At 35.4% G+C, this 23,680-nt stretch overlaps 1 protein-coding gene across 12 annotated transcripts in view; it reads right to left on the bottom strand.

The window, feature by feature from the left end:
- ABI2 (abl interactor 2) overlaps positions 1 to 23,680 on the bottom strand; it is a 60,497-nt gene that overhangs the window by 13,364 nt on the left and 23,453 nt on the right. For 2 of the 12 annotated variants that reach the window (XM_035331276.1, XM_035331272.1), the window contains exons 2-8: positions 22,875 to 23,042; positions 14,721 to 14,897; positions 10,880 to 10,897; positions 3,870 to 3,967; positions 3,165 to 3,311; positions 2,001 to 2,125; positions 869 to 1,042 (exon numbers count right to left, since the gene is read on the bottom strand). In XM_035331276.1, coding sequence (XP_035187167.1) covers positions 869 to 1,042; positions 2,001 to 2,125; positions 3,165 to 3,311; positions 3,870 to 3,967; positions 10,880 to 10,897; positions 14,721 to 14,897; positions 22,875 to 22,937 — 802 coding nt within the window. In that variant the 5' untranslated portion in view covers positions 22,938 to 23,042. The remainder of the gene's footprint in view (positions 1 to 868; positions 1,043 to 2,000; positions 2,126 to 3,164; positions 3,312 to 3,869; positions 3,968 to 10,879; positions 10,898 to 14,720; positions 14,898 to 22,874; positions 23,043 to 23,680) is intronic. The other 10 variants (XM_035331275.1, XM_035331277.1, XM_035331273.1 and 7 more) reach the window with 5 other exon arrangements.

Raw genomic sequence — 23,680 nt, 5'->3', positions numbered from 1 at the left:
TATTTTATGATTTTATATAAGCCACTGCACCTTAAATTAAATACAATTTCAAGAATGCTTCTGGCACCTGGTGAAATTCTTTCTATGAAAGACCAGCACTAACAAACACATCACCCAATGCCCTCGTAATCAGATTCCACTATAATGAAAAGTAAGAAAACATGTAGCCACATATGAATTTGGCTATCTAAGACAGAGCTTTACAATGCAGTGTAACATCTCATCAAAAGCTAACACAGAACTGTGCTATGGTTAGTAAGTACTACGTGCTGCAACTTCAGCACATGAGAAAATGAAAATTGTGGGGTGATTTCATAAGCAGTAAAAAAACCAAGTTGCATTACATGCCGTAAATACTGACTCTAAAGCATTAAACCAAAATGCTTTAGTACTATTCTCCATAGCAAAAACTTGTGTTTTACTTTATTTCTACAAGAAGAATGCTCTCCTTAACAGTTCATTGAAAGGAGACTTGTCATTTGAAAGCACTGAAGAGACAAATCATATAAATTATACTTTGCTTATTGCACCGTTTTTAATCTGTTCCTGGAAGAGAATAATCAAACCCGGAACTCAGTAGAAGTCCCAGTATCCAAACTGCTATAAAATGATAATGTAATACATAGCTATGTAAATGTAAAAAGGTGAAATTAATAAAGTGATGACTGCTGTTTATAAAACTAGCACACCTTGAATTGTCTGCTCTAACTATTACCTTATAGTTGGGTATTAGCAGATACTTTTTCTATATTTAAAATAAAAGAAAAAACAATGGAAAAAAAATCAGTGCTTCTCAAGGAACTTTGAAAAGCCTTGGACCATGATCACATCTGGGTTCATCTGCCCACACACCAGAGCAGACACTCACCTGTAGAGGGTGTGGAAGAAACAGCAGGGGGAGTTGGAGAGGTGAAGCCATCAGCAAGGGGCTGGGCTCCTGCAGCAGCATCTGGGGCAGCAGAGGAAGGGACAGGAGCAGGAGGGGTGGGGGCAGGAGCAGAGGTAGCAGGAAGGGGAGAACTGCCAGCTGAGCCAGCAGGGGCTACGTGAAGAAAGGGAGGAAGAGGTGGAGTTAATAAGGAGATATGTTAGCAAGGATTAGAGAAAGCCTTTGACTATTCAGTGTTAGCACCTTACTAGATGCATAGTATTTTGGAATGAACAAGGAGATGGGAGAAAAATAAAGCTACTAAAGACAGGCTCATTTTTATGTAGGCAGCTCATGACAGTCAAGGAAATCCACTGCTTCTTTCCAGGTCTGAAGGTAACAACCCTGAACTTTTCACTTTCTAAAGATGTCTTTATTCCTTGTTATTTACACTGCAATCTTTATGACAGTTGCCTTTAGCTTTTGTACTAATTAGAAAACATACAGAAGAGGAAAGCCAAAATTTTCCCATTCTTTGGTTCAGAAGTGCCATATATTTCAGATCACACTGCAAGCCAACTATACACTCTTCTCCAACAAAAGTGCTGAGCAAAGGAAAAAGAATCACTTCCTGTTTCTGGGAAGACTGGGGTGGTTTACACTGAACAAATGCCTTTTCATGACAACTTGGCTAGGCTTGCATAAATGTACTAAAGATTTACATTCTGCTTGCCTCTCTTTTAATCTATTTTTCTAAAAGCAAGATTCTATAGACCTGCATGAACAGCCAATGAAAAAGCATCAGTTTGCTTAGAAGGGCAAGGGAGATGTTTCCCTTGCCCACCAAAAAAATTATTGTGTCCTACCTGGTCCCATGCAGGCAGCCAGGCAAAAAATTCTGATAAATCAAGTAATATATAAAATAAACATTAGTGAACATCAGAAACTCCCAGAAAACATTCTGTTTTATTCAGATTCATACTATCAATAGCTAGGACCGATTTCAAGGACTGCATGCTTCTGGAAGATGAATTTTGAGATTCCTCTTGGGGTTTACTCATCATGATTTTTAGGTCTGCAAATGCTGAAGCTAATGCTGAGTCAGAAAAAGGAAAAGCAAGTTTCCGTTTACCTGGATAGACACTGGGAGGAGACGGCGTGGGAACAGCAATAGGAACACCCACACTGCCACTTCCACTGTTCTCTCGACTGCTGCTCCGACTGCTTGGGTGGCTTCCTCCACTACTCCCACTGCTGCTGTAAGTAACCAAAATAATCCAGGAAATGAATATGCTGCTCTACATGCTGAAACACAAGATCCCTCAGACAGCACCTTAACTAATTCAGAGGAGTAATGGGGAACAAGGGAAAAGAAACAGTGATAAAGACCTATATAAAGCTTAGTTTTCTCAGTAGTCGTCATCATTTTGGTTACAGTGCAACAGGTTTTTCACCTAGTTCTAGTGAACTTGCTCCAAAATGAAACGCTTCTGAACTTAATGCCAAAGCACGCCATTCCAATATTGTAAAATCTCTGCTGAGCAAATACAGATGTTTTTCCTGTAACTTAAAAAAGGTATCGACTGTTTAAACTCTGCTTTATGTGCTTTTATATAAGACTACTGAAATAGGAAATTTTTCAGATAATCAAGTAAAAGTCACATTAAGCCAATCTATTTAGCCAGCATCGAGTAGTTATGAAGTTTAAAAGGTAAAGATGCCAAGGGAAGTATTTAGACCTGTCATATCATGAAACTCTTCTCATTATCCTAAAGAGAAGGCTAGCTTTCTACAGAATCTTTGGTAATACAACTCAGCTGTATTCTGTGTATGAAGTTACCCATACCCTCAAAATACAATGCTCTTTTTCAACTTCTCAATCTAAAAACATCAAAAACTGTTCAAACAAAAATGCGCACGGTAAGCACACCAAGCAGTCCTTCAACATGCAAAACTTAAGTTCTGTACAATGTCTTTTCCCAGATTTGTAAACATTACACAAAATATCACAGTCTAAACACTTGGAAGATTACAAAATTTTAGTACAGCGTTAAGTGGTATAACTATGTTATAATACTAAAATTAATGCAACCATGGGATTAAACAAACCATTCACAACTCACTATTCCAGTTTTATTACAACACATTATCGACATGCCAAATGGCATCCATCCCCATTTATCCTTGCCTGAAGCTTCACTGTCAAGGTGCAGATAGATTTCACATTTATCATAGCATTTTTGTCCATACGCTTATAAAATACTAAGTACACTTTCTGTGGGACTAGTCTGAATACCTGTATGTGCGATTCCTCTGATTCACAGAAGCCGTTCTAACAGGGCTCTGCTGTGAGGGAGCCATATTGCGTGTTGGGCTAGGCACGTAGTCATTTGGTACCACCGGAGGACGTACTGGCTCCAAAGTACGATAAGGAGAGTGACGCCTACACAAGGACAAGCATATTAAGATAATAAGCAAATTAGCAAAGAAGCAAATTAAGATAATACAGACAAATACATTTTTCATTCTTTGAAATGTTTGCTACATACTAAGCAGCATCAGGAGTTTAAAATGTTTTCCTGTAAGTTTGTAATATCTACTTCAGAGGATGAAAAAACAATCAAGGACATTTTTCATGTACTTCATATACAACAGTGCCACATGCTAATTTTCCAGTTGTTTAGCATCACCTGTCAAAGCCACACAGCTGATGACTCTCTATGCTAAAGCATATAGTCTTAAGTGTTCTGCAATGATAAAAAATGCTTCTGTTGGGAAGGCTGATGATGCTCATTATCTTGTGACAGAAATGTGTTAACCAGTATATAAGACATGATCAATAGAAGAGGATGCTGATGCAACATCTCATCCTGTGGATGGTTGAAGCAAAACCAACCAACCAAAACAGACCACACAAAAAGAAAGAATCTTATTTATTTTTTATTTTTTTTCCCCCTTCTTGTTCACCTAAGCTCTTTACATGCTTGGTAACTTCACTTACCCAATAGTTCCTTTTCCTGACATTGGTGGACTTGGTGGCTTCTGGGTGGGTGGTGTTGTACGAGGCAACCCACCCATCTTCATATTCTGCGTGCTGACCTGCGTGAAAGAACGGGGAGAGAAACGGCCTTCACTAAGCTCAGTGTCTAGGGAGAGAGATGCCTTTATCAATTAACTCTAAGTAGGGGAAGGTTTAAACAAAAAATAAATTGAGAGGCCATGCATTCTATATGCAATTTCCACTCTGCTAGAACTCAAGAGTTGCGCTCAAAGGACTCTTCATTAAATAGGTTTTCAAAAATTATATATACAAAGAGTGAATTTGTCTTTGGGCTATCACAAACATTAAATCAGTGACAATGCAGGCACTGTATGTGAATTGGTTAAACCTCCCAGTCACCTTTTAAGAAAAAGGCATTTATTTCACATTGCCCTACCAAATGGTAAATTTCAAAGAATATTTTAAAGAAATCTTTAAAAATATTAAGGTTTATATAATAGGCCACAACTTAATGTAATTAATACAAATACAGAGAAGCCAACATAATGTCCAAATATGTTCCATTGAAGTTTTAATATTTTCACAGTATTAAAATTATTTAATGAACTGATTGTTATAAATATTAATAGTACACATGCAAAATTACAGAGAAAGCTATATATAAAAAAACACAGAGATGTATTTATTTCCCCACCAAATTTGTAGCAAATTGACCTCTAAGAACTGATAGATAGACGTGTGGGGAGAAAAATTATTTGCAGTGATAACTGCAGTCATCCCCTTGCATTCTTTCAGGTTACATTACAAAGAAGAAACTTTTATATAAGAGAATTTACTATAACCTCTAAAAACAAGAAGTCACCTGCATTCCTAACTGTCTGATCAATCTAGAAATTGTAAACAATTATTACTGATGTAGGCATTTTGTTTACCTGCATACTGCCAGCCAAGCATAATTCTCTCAATGCACGCACCATTACAGGAATCTGTATGTGGTCTTCTTAAAAGTCTCCATTAAATAGCTTTTGATTTATGAATGCTCAAAATTTTGCTTAGGCACAGAAATATTCAACAAACCAAAATAAGTACACTTACATCCCTTTTTCTGTTGTTCTGTGGTGTCATGCCCTATTTCAGTGTTTCTTATTTCCAAAGTATAAGTCTTGTCTACTGACCCCACCTCCCATATAAAAAAATAAAGGCACAGTAATCAACACATTAAGAATATTTGCAAACATCGTTAAAGGCAAATTACTTCTTTATAAATTTGTCTATAACAACTTGCTTAAAATCCTGGAAATGTTTACTTTTGTAAATACTGAGGACAGTGTAAAGCGTAATATATTCAGTATTCTGATGCTGAAACTTGATTCCTTAGCTCTCAAGAACCCCTGTGTTACAACATCTTCAATTTCCTGGGAGGAAAAGAAAACCAAGATTTGTAAGTTTGTTGTTGTTGTTGTTGTTTTTGTTTTTTCAGATTCAAAAACAAACATTTGGCTTCAGTTGTGCAAAAAGTGCTTTGCAATGTCAATTTAATAAAAAAGTCTTTTGAATAGCATTATAAAGTCCTTTAAGCCAACTCTAAGCAACAATAATTCTAAAGTTAAGTCAAGTGAGGGATGAGGTAAGAACTGAACTACAACTACTTGAAGGGAAAAGGGAAAATGTAAAATGAATTGTATTTTATTCTATACACGGAACATCAACAAATAGCAAAAAATCCCCCCCCCCTTTTTTTTTAAAGTTGCAGCATCCCCTGTATTTCTTATTTCGTTAAAGATGTCTGTTTCATCCACCTATTTGAGTTGTCCAAACAAAACAAAACAAACCCAACATCATTTAATGAAAAACTCACAGCAACGCTTGCTACGGGTATTTCAAAGAGACCATTAAGCCTAGTAGGGCAGGGGTTTTGGATGTCTTTAGAGGACAGCAAAATTAGACCAATCTGTGTGCCCCTGAGCAGTCCCAGCACGTGTTCCAACTAGCTACACTATGGTTTCTCCCCAGATGATGTCAGCACTAGCTATCACTTCACAGTTAACCAAATGTCCTACAGTTAAGAGAGCATCCTACTTAACCCTACTTTCAAGGGTGGTATTATGTGCATACAATAATTTCTTGAATAAAAATGATGTTTTAGGATTCCACTGTGCTAGAATCACATAAAAAGGAGAGGAATGCAGCTGGAGGGTGAAGTTACATCGCACAGCGTACAGTAAGATGTGGAAGTGATACTTGTCTGACCAATGCAGAACTCCAATTACTGCCAGTTGCTTTTATTAACACTTCTAACAAACATCCCTGACATAGGATGGTAAAACAGCTTTAGAAAGTGTGGCTGAAGAAAAAAATAACCTTTGTTAAACAAGAAATCTCAGTCGCAAAGAAGCTGTTCAGAAAGACTAGGCTAAAAGATAGGGAAGTGCACTGATAGAATGCTTAGTTTCAGGCTCTTTGAAATGACTTTTCAACACTGAAACTGAAATGTTGAAAGAACAAGTAAAGTTTACCAGGACTGTCTCCAAATCTGACAGGACTTTAAGACTAACTACTACAAGTTAAACAATTCTGTCTGAATAACTTCCCTTTACTTAAAACCTAATAATCACTGAAGAGAAATTAAGTATCTAAAATTAATCCAACAGTTCTAATCAAAGTAGACAGACCTGTGAAAATATTATGCAAGACACTAAAAGAGTTACAGGTTGTCTTGAGGAAAGAAAAAGAGAATAAAATTTAAAGCTATACTAGTTGTAACTTCAGTTCAGATACAAACATTGCAAAATTTCCAACTTCTTTCTCCTTTTGTCTACTAGATGAAAAAAAAAAAAGTTATTAACACTCCCCCAACCCTTGCAAAACTTTATTCTGTTGCCTACTGCCTTTCCTATTTTGCACGTATGGTTGGAAAGAGTTTCCATACCCAAATTCTCATCCACATACATCCCTCTTACAAACTTTTACAATCCAAAGCAATCACTTGAACTCAAGGTCACATTTGAGTTGTCAATTTGCAAAAATCAGTTTTCTCATTAAGTTGGAATTTCTGAGTAAGCTGGACCTTGCTAGAAATTGCACTGTTTCTAATGACATTTCCCCTAGCTCCATGCAGCTACAAGTGTTCAGCTCTAACTTGTGTAATTAGAGGGTGAAAGCAGAGGTACACAACTGGCTTTTGGTTAGTTTAGCTGCAGGACTCCACAGATCTGTGGTTAGTTTGTAGCACAGAGATTGCAAATTATTTTTAGGAAACTGTATGGTAAAATAGAGCCTTAAAAAAAAAAAAAAAAAAAAAAAAAACACTTCTGTCCTGGCTTGCAACTGTCAAAACAGCTAACCATTGTGCTAAAAAAACAAATAAAAATTTAAAATAAATAAAATAAATAAAAAAAATAAATAAATAAATAAATAAAAATTTAAGAGAGGCAAAAACAATTTGGGCACAAAGATCAGGAGAAAAAAAAAAGAAACAGCTGAGTGTTCTACAAGAAAGAAGACAACCCAAGTGAACCCAGAAAACCCAGAAAAGCACTGTACATGGTCTACACAGAATTAATGGAGAGATTTTTCCAACTTTTTTGCTTCTTTCATTTTAAGCAAAAACAAAAGCAGAAAATATCACCCACATCACCCCACTGAAATTACATGGGGGGGGGGGGGGGTGTTCTAAATAATTCTAGAGCGAAGACACAGACACCCTTAGATAAACATTTCTTTGACTGGATACCTTACAGAGACTTTTTATACATGAAGTAGCACGTAACAGGGCTACAGAAGAAAAGGTCCAAAGACCAGAGCTATAACTCTGGCAGTGCTGGAGCTGGAATATGAAGCTTTGCTGAGGAAGGAATTGCATAAACAACCTAAAAGAAGCAGATCTTGGTTAAGTACCACATCCTAGAGGATCCTCTGGGATCCACCTCCACAGTAACAGCAGTAAAATAAACTTTAAAGAAATAGAAGGTTTGAAGTGATCACTACAGATTATTCTGTTTAAGAGAGGAACTGTTGTTCCCTGGAGTGCAGAAATACATAGTTGGTCAGATATAGTTGGTCACCAGACCCACTAAACATACTTGCACAAACACACTGTTTTTTTAAAACAACTTTAAGGCACTTAACTGTTTATTTACACAGCTTTAAGGCCTTAACAGCAGCAAAGATTTAAACATATAACATTTTTACTTTTCAGTATGACATCTCATTGTCAGTTTCATTACCAAGATAAACTTTTTACCCCCAAAGCCTCAATAGCATATATTCCACACAATCAAATCTCACAAAGAACTACTTTCTAATGCTAAAGTTGGACTCTGCCCCATTTTTTTTAAAGGCTGTTCTATTGTCAAATCTGATTTTCTAGAACTTTCAGGTCAGCAAACAATTTGGCAAATCTATTAAGAAAGAGTGTCCCAGCAGTGATGTTGCATGGATGACATTCAGAAACATCAATTAGCTATCCAGCCTTCTTGAATGATTTTTTATCTGACACCAGCAAAAACAACCCAATGCTGAATGAAAACTAACTTCCCACGCCTTGCTTCATCTTGTTAAAGCTCCAGAGAGGATGACAGATTTTTTACCTGTCATCTGCTATCTCAGAGTAAACTCCTTTTCAGGCTGTGCTCAGCCACTTGAATAGTGGCTTGACTAGCATACTTTCCAAGTCTAATTAAACCATATTTTCACCAGTTGACTAACTGGTTGTTATAGAAGTGAAATGTCTAAATTTCACTGTCTTGGCCAATGACCACAAGTAAAAGCTTCAGCAAGCAAGTTTACCTGTTTTTACCACATTCACCTATGTAAAATAATTAGAGGACCAAGTCCAGCAAGTAGAAAAAGGCTTAAAGAATGTAATTTTCAATTGATTTGCTGACAGGAGATGGTACAGATCCTCCTTTGACATGCAGCTGGAATTTTCTTCAAAATTTGTTTAAAATTTAAATTTAAGCTACCTAGACACAAGCACAGTTCACCCCATCAGTCAGTTTAATTTTGTAACTGCTCACCAAGCTACGGTTTCTTTGCAGCCATGAAAAATAAATACAGGCTGAGAACTTCATATAATCTCTCAAGTGAAGTAAAATTAGTATTCACATGAAACTATGGGTTAGTAGCCTTTTACTTTTCTTTCAGGCTGATGCACTGTGACTATGGTGAGACCTCTTATGTCCATTAAGATGGGGGCTGTATGGTTTTTTTGCCTTTTCTTTCCCCCCCCAACCCCCCCCCCCTTTTTTTAATATATTTTTAAACCCTCATGTTTTTTGGCAATCAGAAGTTGATTGACATATATTATGTTCCAAATCAAATCAGGTTCACTCCAGTAAAAACGGAGACGTATTTTAACTGCTGTTATAACAAATAATGTTATTTTTCATTCCAAACCTATGAACTGAAAAAATAATTTTCTCTAAAAAGCTGAAGAGACTCTTTTCACCCCTGCAGATGATGCAGATATGGCAGTTCACGCATAATCTGTAATTGCAGAATTTTTATATTTTACCTTTTTAGGATAGTCATTAGGATGGTTCATAACTCTAACTGCAGAGAGCAACAAAGAAAACTGACAGATTGCCAATTCCTTTTTTCAAATCACTGTGAAAATCACCACTTAGCATGGACTGTGTGCAGAATAAGGCGTATTCAGCATTAGAAGTATGTACTTCATGGGGATATGCAGAAACAGGGAGATGAACTTTTTAATTCTCAAATATAACCAATTTAAACACAATGTGACTATAAATACTGTACCTTAAACACTCATGTAAAAGTAAATTTAAAATGACGTGCAAGAAATATCCATTTATTAAACAATTTTCATTGTGATCAGATATGCTATGTACACTTAAATACCTTATTAAAAGTACCAGCTGGCCAATTCAACAGGGACATTGTTAGGATATCTCCAGTAGCAGCTCTTTAAAAGGCAATCTTTTCAGGAATGTGCAGGCTTTTATTTTAGCTTTTCCCAGTTGTGGAAAATACTTAAGAATTCCACATCGACTTGGAACTTCATTTAATTAATATTCTCATATAAAATATCAGTATTCTTCATTCTAAAATACAGTTCCCTATTTGAAACCATGGCTGCTACTAAAAAAACTTCCATTCCCCCTTCCCCAGATAACCAAATCAGTTGCACTTCAGGAAGACGACGATACCAAAATACTAAGAGCTATAACCTATTTATTGTTTAATGTGCTATGAATTCCAATGTAATATCATGTAACTTCATTCATTTCTTGTCCAATTGATTTGATGCTTTTTGTTGTTACATCTGCAGCCACTAACACTACTAATGTTTTAATTTCTCTAAGATCTATGAGAATTTTCCATATTTCAGTCTGAGTTTTTTGATGCATTATTCATTTAATATTTTACTACATAAACCACTTTGCTTGCTGTTTATGGGAAATTAAGGATTTTACACAACTACCAAATTTGAAAAAAATTCCATATATGAGTGTCTCTCAGTATTTAAATACTGCTATCAGTTTCTGGAAAAAAATAAGGATACTGCAACTTTAAAAAATAATGTACCGATTTGAACTTTTTACATACCTTTGAAGCCCCTTATTGGAGCAATCTAAAGCTGAAACATTAATCCCAATCAAATCGTAATTCACACCGTATATAGGATAAAAAGAATATTACACAGGGGGAGGCTCCTATTCAGCTGCTAAGTATTCACTTATCTTTTTATCTAGACATGGTAAGCACAACATTCCTCCCTTGTAAATGACCTGGTAGATATGCTTAAGTCAGTCAATATTTTGCCACAAAGCTTTTAAAATGAATTGTGTTAGCTTCCTTATGTAAATACATCAATTTCTATCGCAAAACATTTATCCTCAATGAAGTCTTTCAACAGAATATCCGATACACAGGAAGGAGAGCAGGTGTTGTTTTAAACAATCTATAACATTCACATAACCATCTCCCCGTGTGTAATAGTCTCTGAAGAATAAGAATGGAAATCCAGCCCTGGGTTTTCTTACCTTAAATCTAAGCAACCACTTAATGCATAAATGGAGCAAATAAAAGAGGTAAGGAAAAAAAGCATTGAAAGGTTAGTTGGAACTTCAGGATATGAAGAGAAAGGAAAAAGAAAGAAAAAAGTTAAGCATTCAGCATTAACAAAATAATGTCTCAGTAGATCATAAAAGGAGTGGCTAAAGCAGAATGTGTCATGAACAAAAGATTTTCAGGCTGAAACTTTCAATACACATTGATCACAAAGGCTTTAGATTTAACATCCGAAAATTAATGCTCAAATGTTTGTACTCTATTTACTAAAGTTCTTACAGTGCCAACAAGAAGTCCCCAATTTTCAGAATGGAATATAAGATCTAATTGGATTAACTTCAGAGACTAATTTTTGGAGCTGTCAAAGAACAGACTTATCAATGCCCTGAGCTCATTTAAACTGTTAATTGTATTAGCATATTTACAATTAGCTGAACAAAATCCTCTAGAATATTAAGCTAATACATGCTCTTTCCTAGACACTTCTGTTAGTTAATTCTTAACCTGGTGCCACGAGAAATCTCTTGCACAAAGATCAAGAGTAAATTATTATGTCTTGAACCTTTTTCTAAACTATGTATTAAAACATTAGCCAAGAGTGAAGTATTTTAAAGCTTAAGTGCTAGCTGTCTGGCATGAAGTCACATGACATCTTACTGGCTCAATAGCATATATATTTTCTTTCCCCATAATAAAAATCTCATAATAAAAAAAGTAGTCCTTCCATTTGAGTATCTTTTGATCTGTTTTCAGCTCAGCTGATCTAAACATATTACATTTCTTAGACTTCTTGTAACACCGAAGATTACATATGGCAATCTCAACAGCAGAGCATCCAGAGTGACTACTCTGGTTCATCCATATAGCTCATAATGAGACCCTAACATATTAAAGAAAACATAATCCAATTTACTAGAAAATATCCTGTCTTCAAGTTCAAAGTTCCATAGAGATATTAACCAAAATGGTCTCTACCAAAATGGTCTCTGCTTCACACAGTTACACAGCGAAGCCAGGTCCCCCTGTACTGGCCAGAAAGAGTAGCCAGCTGCATTAAAGGGTCCGTCAGTCGGAGACATTTCCCCTAGCAGTACTGTAATTACAGTACCTTAATACAACTACACACTACTTCGAATGGATCAAACTCCTCGGCGAGCCCCCCCCCCCCCCCCCCCCCGCCATTCTCCTAACTGGAGAACCTTTTGGACGGAAAAGCAGACTGGAAGACTTTGTAACCCAGGAATATTTAAAGAAAAAAAAAAAAAAGAGCAAGTCTCTTTCAGATAAGAAGTTCTTGGGATTTTTGCAGCATTGTGACTTCAGGGAATGAAGATGAGGAGGGAGTGCTAGAATGATACAGTGGCATTTACATTTGCTCTCCTCTATTAAGAAACCATACTGTAAAGCACATTTTCCCATCCACCAATGCAAGGTAGCATCCACCAATGCTTTTAATTTCTGAAGGTGGCCATAGCTGGTTAAACTATTTACCTCAACGTGACATACTGGATTTCATGGCCAAGGATGCTCTGTGTTTCCCCTATATTGCTCTCTGTAGAGTTTATCAGGGATTTCTCAGGGTTTGCAATGAATCCTTGCTACTTTCTCTCTTTGATTGTCCTGACAATAAACAATTTTGTGTCCCTGTACTAGAGGGAAAGCCCTACAGCCAAAAAAGCAGACGGAGAACTAAGAATGCAGACAGATACTCTGATACTAACTGGAACTTCAATGCTATTTATCCAATAACTCTTGTTGAGTACTGATTTGAAGGGAAAATGCCAGAGCTCAAGCAATAAGCAGCTATAGATAGACAAATTTAAAGCTCCTATTTCTTTTTTTCTCTTTGTCCTCCAGACAGAGATCTAAAAATCTATTCTGTATTTACTTGATCAGAATGAAAACAACAGGTTGACAAACACAACTGGCCACTTTCTCCCCACCAGCAAGAGAGTGGTTCTTTCCTATGCACTGAACACTGGATTAACCTGATTAACTGATCCATAGATCTGTTCCATAGATAAAGATAGCATGATTAAGGACAACAAGTTGTTCCTTCTTGTTTCACTAAGTACACAATGCTTCTTAATTTTACAGATAAATATAGCACATTATAAATATCATTTGGATGCTATTTCAAGCATATCACAAGAATAACAAATGGATGCAAACACACATTTGAGTCATCAGCCATGTGATGAATTATGTCCTTTCAATAGAACATAATTCACTGCATCACAATGGGTATGATTCTGCTACACTGAGGTAAGTGGGATAACAACTGTAATGTTTTAGAGCCAGCGCTAAATGATGTGTTGTAGAACAATTAAAAACTATTCCTTTACGAGTTCTAAAACAAATCTCATTAAAACAAAAGTGCTCATTAAAATATTAGCAATGGTAATCCTACAGGTTAATGTGCTCCGTCCATACCCAGAAGGAGTTCTGCTGACATGCATAAATTCAAATTTTGAATTGGCAGTAGATTTTAACATATAAATTATAACAATTTCCTGGCCAAAACAGTAGCTACTAATGATGGTGTGCGTGTGTGCGTTCTTTTGTTGTTGCTGCTGTTGTTTTCTCCAAATTAAACTTAAAGTGTGGTTTTGAAATCTGATTTAAGGTTACAAACTGAGGCTGACTCTTTTGGTAAGAAATGGGGAAAATAGACTTTCTGTTAACTAACAGGGTGTGAAGAAGACTTGAGTATAACTGCTCTGAAGAGATACCTAAACAGGACTATTAAGAATTTGAAGAGTGGACAAACAACGTGTTGTCATTAAAATGACTATCCAAGTAGATAGTTCAAATTGAATATCATAGACAACCCGATGCAGTTAGGTGTCAAGCAAAAGAAATTCTGGCATACTTTGACTGGAAGAAGCATCTTACCTTACTGCTACTTAGCAGGTTTACAGATTTGTTAGTTTGTCATGTAAAAACGACAGTGCTTTGTGTTAGTGTTATTTACCTTTCTTCTCCTGGAACTTTAACACTGTCAGTGTTCTCATTTCCATATTTGTTTTCCTGGCAGCACAAGTTAACAATGAGCTCACACCTGATAAGACTACGTTTACATTCAGGACATGTTTAAAAAAAAAAAAAAAAAAAAAAAATCTCACACAACATTACTGCTGTTGTATGCACTGATCTACAACTTGCATACAGCAGCCACCAATTGTGTCTCCTTCTGATCTTTGCCCTGAAATCCCTCATTTTTTCCTACTTTTAAAAGGGAGAAACAGCTGGCTTTGAACTTGGCAGCAATATTCTCATTCTTAAACTCTGTATGGTACAGAAATTCAGGAAGCTCATGTTAGCAAAGCACATTACAGGATATAACAGACTGACAAAAAATAAAGAGAGCAAATAATCTTATGCAAACCCTTTCTTCAGGTGAGCTCCAAACTAAACCAAGTGCAATTAAAGCTGGAACATACTTTGTGTTGCTAATTCAGAGAGAAAATTGACAGTTGGTCATTAGCTTTTCATTACTCAGGTATATCCTGACAACTGACTTGAAGAGTAATTGCAGCATCACACAAGGTGTTTAGAAGCATTTTAGAAGCTGAGATCTACAGTACCAAATATCCTCAGAAATAAGATTCAGTGAGCTTGCAAGGTTCAGAAACATGGGGGAAAGGACGAGGGAAAGAGCAACTGCAATCTGGGCAGAACTCCTCTTACATGTATAGACATACTAGCCAGGGAAGGAGAAACTGGTATATTATTATGAAAAGCATCAGGTTATTTTGAAAATATACAAAGACAATGTATTTGCAGTTTGGCTGTTTTAACAATATCACCTACCTTCACTCCATGTCCAATATCATCTAGAATTGTATAATCAATAGGTTTCCTGATGTAGCGAACTGGTCGCTCCAGGTTAGCTGGTGCAATGATTTTGTGAGTTCTTGAGGTGTTTTTGTTTGTAGTCAAGATACCAATTTCTCTTCTAGCAACTTTCTCTTTGTGAATGTCCACCGTCTACAAAAGACGCAGTGTATTTACTAACAGCGGTATGCATTTGAATACAGAGTCAGTAGAAAAGAAAACACTGAATCAGTTCCAATGTTTTGAAAATCTCTGTATACTGTGCTGAACATATTACTACATATACTTGCTTACATCATCTTTGTCAAATTTATTGTTGAACTTGTCACCTCTAAACCCACGTTAATAGTCACAGGTTCCTTGGGTTTTCTACCGCTTTATTTCTTTACAATTCAGCAAAATACCTACTTTCCATTCTTAGTTCCTGTTGATTTACTGACACTCAATTATATGACTCTTATTCTTTTTAAGTCTACAACTGCTCTCTAAACTGGTCTTTGAAATAGTCTCCAACTAGATGAAGCATAGGGGTATTTTCCCAAAGTTTAACTTTTACGACCGGAAAAACAAACCGTAAGCTGGTTCTCTCACACTGTAAAACAGTTGGCTAAAATAGGACTGGTAGCTATACAACAGAATCAAATTTCACTCAGACAATTTGGACCAGGTATTTCAGTCACTACAAATTGCTCATCACAAAGTAACAATTCAATTTTAGAAGGTGCTCAGTACTAATTTAGCTATCCACTACAAAGCCAGTGGTTAAGACCATTGCCTTTACTTGGAATGGGTAAAGCCAACATGGAAAAGGCCATCTCTCCACATAATACAATGAGTACCACAGGAGAATCTCTAGCATAAGACAAAGCCCAACTGAAAATTCAGTGTCTGAAAACGTGTACTTGAATCTTGTTTGGTAACAAGACTAGAAAAAAAATAGAATATTACCAAAAAGCCCCTGCAGGAGAAAAACAAACAAAACAACTCTTAAATCAAGGTGCACAACACTGCTTGCATCATTAAAAAAATAATAATAATAATAATTCTTTATTGACAAAACAACTTTCCTTACAAAAAAATTGCTGGTTGTGAACAAACATTTTAGCTATAGGTTAAAGTCAGAAAACACCCAGAATTGTCATCATTAGGATTTCTAATCATTAACAACATTTCTTGTCATCACTTCAGTGACCATGAATGGTACCAGAAAGACTTTTCATCTTTTCATAGTTAAGACAAAGGCTTTGTTGCAACTAAGGAACAGGTACAAATAAGAACACATTTTCGAAATAAAGTTTTTTTTAATTTTGTTTTTCTCTGGGCAGGCACTGGGGAGTACCACAGATAGCAAAACCAGTAAAAAAGACCCTGTATATATGTATTACCTTTAAAATATTTTTAAATATAAAACAAACAAACAAACAAAACATTTCCAAGGAGCTGTTTCTTCACATTCCTTCCAGAGAAGAATTTCCACAAATATCAGAGGCATTATATGCAAGTTTAAATTACTACTTATCAAGATTACCCAGTAATTCCCAGAAACATATTTTCAATATCTTACACCTTAGCTAAACTTAAGCACTCAATATTGCTTCTAATATTTCCACCTCTAGTACCACCTGCACAGAACTGTAAAGATTCTACCAGAGCTGCATAGTTATTTCTAAAACTAAGCCACAGAAAAACAGACTATTCAAGGTCAAAGTAGGCTGGCAACCCTCTCTTTGGAAAGTTTGTTGAGTAATGATTTGAAACGTAATAGGGGTAAGTTAAAACATCTGGGATACATTCTCCATCAACATCACAAAAAGGCAACCAAATTTGGCCAATACCTTTGCAGAAATTCACAGTTCATGCAAGCTAAACAGAAACACATATGTTTCAGTAACTGCTGGTTTAATAATTAATCTGCTCCCCAGTCAATTTTGCCTGAGATGACTATGTCTACATACAGCTCATACAGTATTATTGGTTGTAGAAGCACCAGTGCAGACAGCACATAAACATGTTACAGTCCAGATTACCAAAAACGTACCATTCTGCGTCAGGGTAAGATTCGGTATTTTCTCTTGCATCACATAATTTAATCCCTACCCTGTGCCAGACTTTTGCTTTTATAGCATAGTGGAAGGAAAAGTGGAACAAGAAGCTGTTATACCAAAGAGACTGGCTACAGGATCCTCACCTCATCTGCTGAGGAGTTAGAAAGCACAAACGTATTTTTTTTATTATTATTATTATCTAACTATATGTGACCAAAACAACTTAGAGGATGGTCTCATGTTTAACACTACTGAAGAATTCAATGTCTACTATCTCAAACTTTATCTGTGATCTAGACATAACACTAGAAAACTGCAGAAACATTATACTGCCTATCTTATGTTCTTTGTCTCATAAGCCTCTGATCCTATTTGTTAAACAATCCCAGCTGCAACAGCGTCTCAAATGCTATGTGTTTTGAATGTACTGCAACATCAAAATCTTATGAATCTGAATCTGGACATTCAAAACTGTTTTATGCCTTTGACAGTACACCTTCAGTACCTTGACTTTGATCTACAAATCAGAAAGAAATTAAGTAGTTCAGTGTTGGTAAGATTATTTCTTCCTTTCTCTGCATTTCAAGTGCTTGACCTCTGTGAACTTAACCATGCACTTTTAGTATTTTATTATGCAACTATCTACAAACACAAGATGAGTGTAGATATTTAATGCACATGCTATTGCCGCAATGGTATCTTGGCACAGTGGAAACTTGTTTCCATGAATGATGAGAGAATTTTATTAATTATTAATAGGAAACGTAAGTAAATCCAGTTTTCTTAAGGGCTTCAGTGATCGGTGAGGTATGACTACAGTAACAAACAATGAAATGTATAAAATCTAATTAAATCCTGAAGCTCATCTAATGGGAATTCTCTTGTATGATGATTCAGAACATTTCCTTTATGTTCAACAGCTATGGCATAACTAAATGTATTAAAAGAGCACACACTTCTGGTAAATACTCCCAAAATTGCACTGAAAAGCACTCTGTTGGAAGGTTTTTCCAAAATTTCATTTTCTTGATTAGTAGATTACTAGAGACAAAATATCTTAAGATATTTATAAAACAGCAGAAAAGAATATTGAACTATTTGATTAATAGAAAAAGGAACAAAGATTAACCTGCTACTAAAGAAAATGAAAACATTTATCCTCAATGCACAGGTAATTATTGCCTCCAGAACTAGCAAAAATCCCTTAAGTGAGACAGAAGAATACCAACAGAATGTTTATTCAGCAATTTATAAATATCTATGGAGAAATATAATTTTTAAATGACTGTCTTCAGAAAATCTCCAAGAAGACAACAAAAAAAGTATAATTAAGTTTTTAGGCTTACAGTTGAACTAAAAGAACACCAAGCTCGTAAAGTCTGGCACGAACAGCAGATGGGACACACTCCTTTTCTAGGACTTACGCTATTCTCTGATAAGAAATGTAAGGCTCCTGACAGCATTGTTATGCACTTTTTTTCCCTCCTGCTCCACCTCCTTTGGCAAAAGCTTTTAGGTGACAGTCAGTTTGTGAGAAGTTAGGCTCTTTACTACCATTTTTAAATACACCTTCCAAGATGCCTACAACAAGGCAAGGTCTGGCTTAAAGAGAAACACGTATAAACCACTTCATTGTTTCTATTAGAAATTTTCTGGCCATTCTGAAACATCACGTTTCCTTATCGAGTTCAAAAAAACCTAGCTTTAACGCTTTTAAAGATTAAAACAGAGAACTATGTCTGGGATTCCAAAATTAACATTATTCTCCACTTCACTTCAAAATCACTGAACCCAGAGTTTTGGAAGATATTCTACCTATAAGTGAAATTTCTCAGAATATTAAGTTAGCACTTTGAAAGTCCAATCTACAGTGAAATTTCAGAAACAAAAGCCTTCACAAGTCTTCATTGTTTCCTCTGCTCAAAACATTCCCATTTACTTTTATCAATATAATGTTACTTTGTTAGTTTAGGCTTTTAAAATTCATTTTAAAAAAATCTTAGGAGAAAAGGTTGCTTAAATACAATGTTGTGAGCTTTTTTCTTTTTTTTTTTTTTTTTAACCTTAGTTTACTAGAATTTCAACAACCTTATTTCAAATTACTTTGAAAACTGGACTATTACTTTTAGTAATAAATAATGAGTAGTTACTCATAGTAACAATGAGTAACTGAAATGTCAGAAATGTGACATAATAGTTGCCACAACTTAAATTGTATGTATTTCATATATTAAAAGGTCACAATGATACTAAGATGCTAAAGAGCTACCTGCTCCAAAAACTAGTAATATCTACTGTGTAGAGTTAGACTTGGATTACCGTTTTTAAAGAAGTCTGGCTATTCTTATAACTTGCAAGAAAAATACAACTGAACATGGTTAGGAGCCTTTACTGACATAGCAACCAAAGGTCGGAGTGACCATCCCTACAGACACCAGCCAGCTCACCCTTGCTGTTACAGCTAGCTAAGTGTTACGTGCTGACTACAGAAAAGCTGCGGTCTGTGGTCTATTCACTACTTATGAACAGCTCTGATTGGCAACTTCATAGGAGACAAATTCCATAAGAAGGGGATGAAGCAGATTTCTCCATCCTACAGCATCACCGGAGATAACTGATGGCTCTTACTATATTTCAACTCTTTGTGATAGCAGGCTTGTTTATATAATTAGCAGCAGAGAAGAATTTTAAAGCTGAACTTGTTCACTAAGACCATTTTGTAACTAAATCTGACAAAATATTTCTCATCAAACAAATATTAAAACCTGAAAATTTGCCAGATTAAAGTATTTGGATATGATCAACATTTCAGTGTCTGCTAACTTGAAAAAACTCTAACACAATTTAAAAAAAAAAAAAAAAGTATAAATATTTATACAGAAGATCTGTATTTAGCATTGAAATCTTCAGCCAAATAAGAAACATTGCATATCATCTATTTCTGGACAAAGATAAAGAAGGCAAGTAAGAACAGATTCATCAGCCTTCAGACCAAATCAAAGTAATCATAAATTTTAAACCAATAGGATTTAATCACTTGCATAAAAATAGTTTCAATAGTAACGATTTCCTTATTCAGGACCTATATATAATCTAAAAACCCACAAATTATTATCAGCTTCCTTTTCAGTTCTTTGATTAATCTGGCATTTAGAAGGAAACAGAAAGTGACATAAATTGGTATTCTATGTATGAACAGAGAACTGGAATATTTTATATTCTGAAGTTAATCATGTCTCTTCGAGTTTGAACGTCACTTGAGCAAAACAAGCACTTTGGAAAAAGTTTTCTTACTAAGAGCCAAATGATTTTGCTTCCCTCTTTGGAGAGTATGTAGAATTTTGAATCAGAATTAAAAGCAGGGCTACACACTTATATACTGTAATTTGCATTAGTGTTTTCCAAATTTAAATATCAATGCCTACTGACCAAAGTATTAATACGAAGTATTAATACGAAGTATTAATAATAATTCACTGTCAAATGTGATCACATGGTAGTTACTAATCTGTTACCTGTTCTACCTTACTGGCATCATTTCAAGACAGACTGACCAAAATGTTAATTTAGCCATGAGATATTATACCATGAGGTATTTAATGTGGTGCAAAACACAATCCACTACAGTTGACACCCAAAGTAAAAACGACTGAAGAAATCTTCTGCAGATTAGGCTTATTCCAGAAGAAATACAATCAGAGTTATTGAACAGAAATTATGCATTACATATAAACTGTGACAAAATAAATCCATTTTTTAAGTAACCACCAAAATTAATCGGGAGAATGTATCATCTGCAACATCAGTATCATGGGATGTACCGACTTTTGAGTGCATTGAATGCAACTTCATAAAGTTCCTTAGATCATTACACTTCATGTAACTAACATCTAAAATTCAAATACCACCTGCTTTTCTAACATCACTTCTTCCATGAAGATTTGGGGAACATCTGACATACAGATGATACAGTAACAAAAACCACAACCAAAATATACCCTCAATTTTCAATTTTACAGTGATATAAACAAATTCAGAAATATTTTTTAACTCTGGTTGTACAAATGCAGCCTATGAATTTTGGCTGTTCCATCTCTGTTATGTATTTGGTAATGGTAATTTAGCACCCCACTTTAAGTGACAGTCCATTTTGTACAAATTCCAAAGATAATCCGGCCTAACATCTCAGTCCGTATAAAACTTGGTTTCTCGAAAGAAAAAATTAAAAATGCTTTGACACTCTCCCCAAAATCTACTTTAGAAAAACTGTGTGACAAATAAACTGTATGCATGTATAAAAATGGAAAACCCAGTGAAGCCTGAGTGAAAGAATTTTTATCCATGTCCTTATTCCGTGTTAGGGTCTCAGATAGTTGAAATACTTGTCAGCTGGTACAAACCACTCAACAACCATATACATACACACACGAGCACACTCACCACACATACACACACAGATGCATTTACACACATACATAGCATATATATAGCACACATACATACACAGAGTAACGTAAATATTTTCTGAGGGGAAAAAAAAATTGAGTTGTCCATGGATTAACAAAAAGCATGTAGCAGAAGAAAAACTTCTCAGCTTATTTCTGAGGATTTTGCAGTTGCATCGGATAACTGAGGCAATCTAATAGCATACTATCACCAGAACGGAAAATCCATCCTGTCCCTTCCTTTCCACCTGTTCTGGAATTCATCTTAACATTCAGTAAGCCAATTTGGCCCATTAGGATAGCAAAAATTTATTCATTTCTTTTGATGGTCCAGATCTCTTCCAGCTTAACAACCTTTTCAGCACCAACTAGTTAACAGATCTCAATCCATTCTATGGACACAACTTCAACTTTTGGAGAACCATGTGATCATTCACACAAAAGAAAAGAAAAAGTAGCCATCAAGAACATGGCAGCCAGCTAAAACATTTTCTGAATAATAATAAAACACATTCATCCACTCTCATTGACTCACTGATGAAAATATATCTTACTACTTGTATGTCCTGCTGTGGTGTTGCTTCCTCTGTCATAATGCTATGTCATCCCCAGAGTCTCTTCCAGATCTACATACTGTTTACCTATTTCCTACCTGATGCAGCTCCCACTTTCAAACGTCTTTCTGAATACAATATATATACACAGATATATATATATATATATATATATTTCACATATGTAATATTATCATGTGGAGATCAAGAAACACGAGCAGCTAAAATGTACTGGTTGAGTAAGACAGAATATTCAGTCAGGAAACCTAACAACTCTCCCATAGTAGAAAAACAAAGTGCTGTATCATTGCTTTTACTTTCTCTTTTTAACCCATCGTGGGCATGTAAGCCTCCAATAAATCTATCATTCATCCTCAGCCTATTCTGGTAGTCAAAACTCCCTCATCAGTGTGCAGTAGGACATGGGTTCTTTATAACCTAGCTTAGTTTATTTGTTGCTGTTCAAAAAAAATGCAAACAGTTGCAGGCATTCTCTAGCCATACATAAACTTGAAACATTAGTTTTACCCTCTGTTCACATCATTGCTAATTGAATTTTATTAAGAAAAGCCACCTATGCTTTCATCATCATAGGCCAGTATGATAGTAACAGTGAAGGTAAAAAGATGACAGATGACAAGTAGGGTTTTCCAGCTTCTGTTTCATACCTTTTTTTTTTTTTCTTTTTAAATTTTGAGTGCCTGTAGCTATTTAATACCATATACAGTAGGTCACAAATAGGAACTGGAAAGACTAATCCATTTCTTAACATAATTTTCTGTTTTTTTCCATTAGCTGCCTACCTACGCTTTTCACTTCATACACAAAATGGACCCATCCCCAAACAACAAACTGTCGAAGATTACATTTAATCTCTTATCCTATGTAAAATGTTCACATTACCACAAATACCAAATCACACAGACACCCATTCCTAGATTTAATAGGAGGAGAAATGCATCCTTCTGTTTTAAATGCAACTATTTTTCTTATTCACAAAACATCAGGTAAGTCACATGCAGTGAGAGTTTTATCTGCTGTATAATTTCATGAACAGAGAACAAGAAATCAGGAAAAAGGTCTCACTTGTGAAATATGATTGATTGAAGATTCCATGCGACGAAGCTGGGATGCTTGGATATCCAGCATTTGGAGAACATTGTTGGCCAAAGTGTTGATCAGATAGGCTACGCTTGCTAATGACTGGGTTGTGTAGGCTTTGGTTTCCTCTAGGGCTCGCTGCTTATCTGCTGACTGAAAGCAGAAATAAAAGGTTTATTCAGTAAAGTCTATCACACAAACATTCTTGGAATGAACTTTTGCCTGTCTCTAAAGAACAATGAATTATAGAGTCCAACTAATTCTACATAAGTTATCATTTCTCCTCTTTTGCATTTCTTCATTACACAAAAGATATTAACTTTGTATTTGAACAGTTTCAGTATTTAAAAATTGAATTAAGCTAGCATACAACATGCTGATCTTTTCTAGAAATATTGAAAATGCAACTTCTTATACTGTGCTTTTTGCAATGAACTTTAAAAGCACTCCAAAACACTTAATACTCTACAATTTTATATTCATGATTTGGTAGTTTATCCAAATCCTGTTAAAGAATTTAGGCTCCCTTCTAAACTTTGTACTTCAATGTGTACTCTCAAAAGAGCCTGCAAGGATCTGCCAAATACCATATTCCTCTCCAATTATATAGACCTCATTATTGCCACAAATAGTCATTAAAAATGGAAGCACTCAGTCACAGTGAATGAACTATAATTATTCCCTGAAAGTGGTATCTGAATTAAAAGATGAGAAGAATCATTGTTAAAAATAACGAGTCTATGTTTTCTTCTATTTTTCTAGTAGTAGAGCACTTAAAATACTTAGGCTAT

The sequence above is a fragment of the Oxyura jamaicensis genome, chromosome 7 (assembly GCF_011077185.1).
Source record: "Oxyura jamaicensis isolate SHBP4307 breed ruddy duck chromosome 7, BPBGC_Ojam_1.0, whole genome shotgun sequence".
In the NCBI taxonomy this organism is placed as follows: Eukaryota; Metazoa; Chordata; class Aves; order Anseriformes; family Anatidae; genus Oxyura; species Oxyura jamaicensis.
Note: the sequence above shows the minus strand (reverse complement) of the source record. Positions and strands in the feature narration are given on the sequence as shown.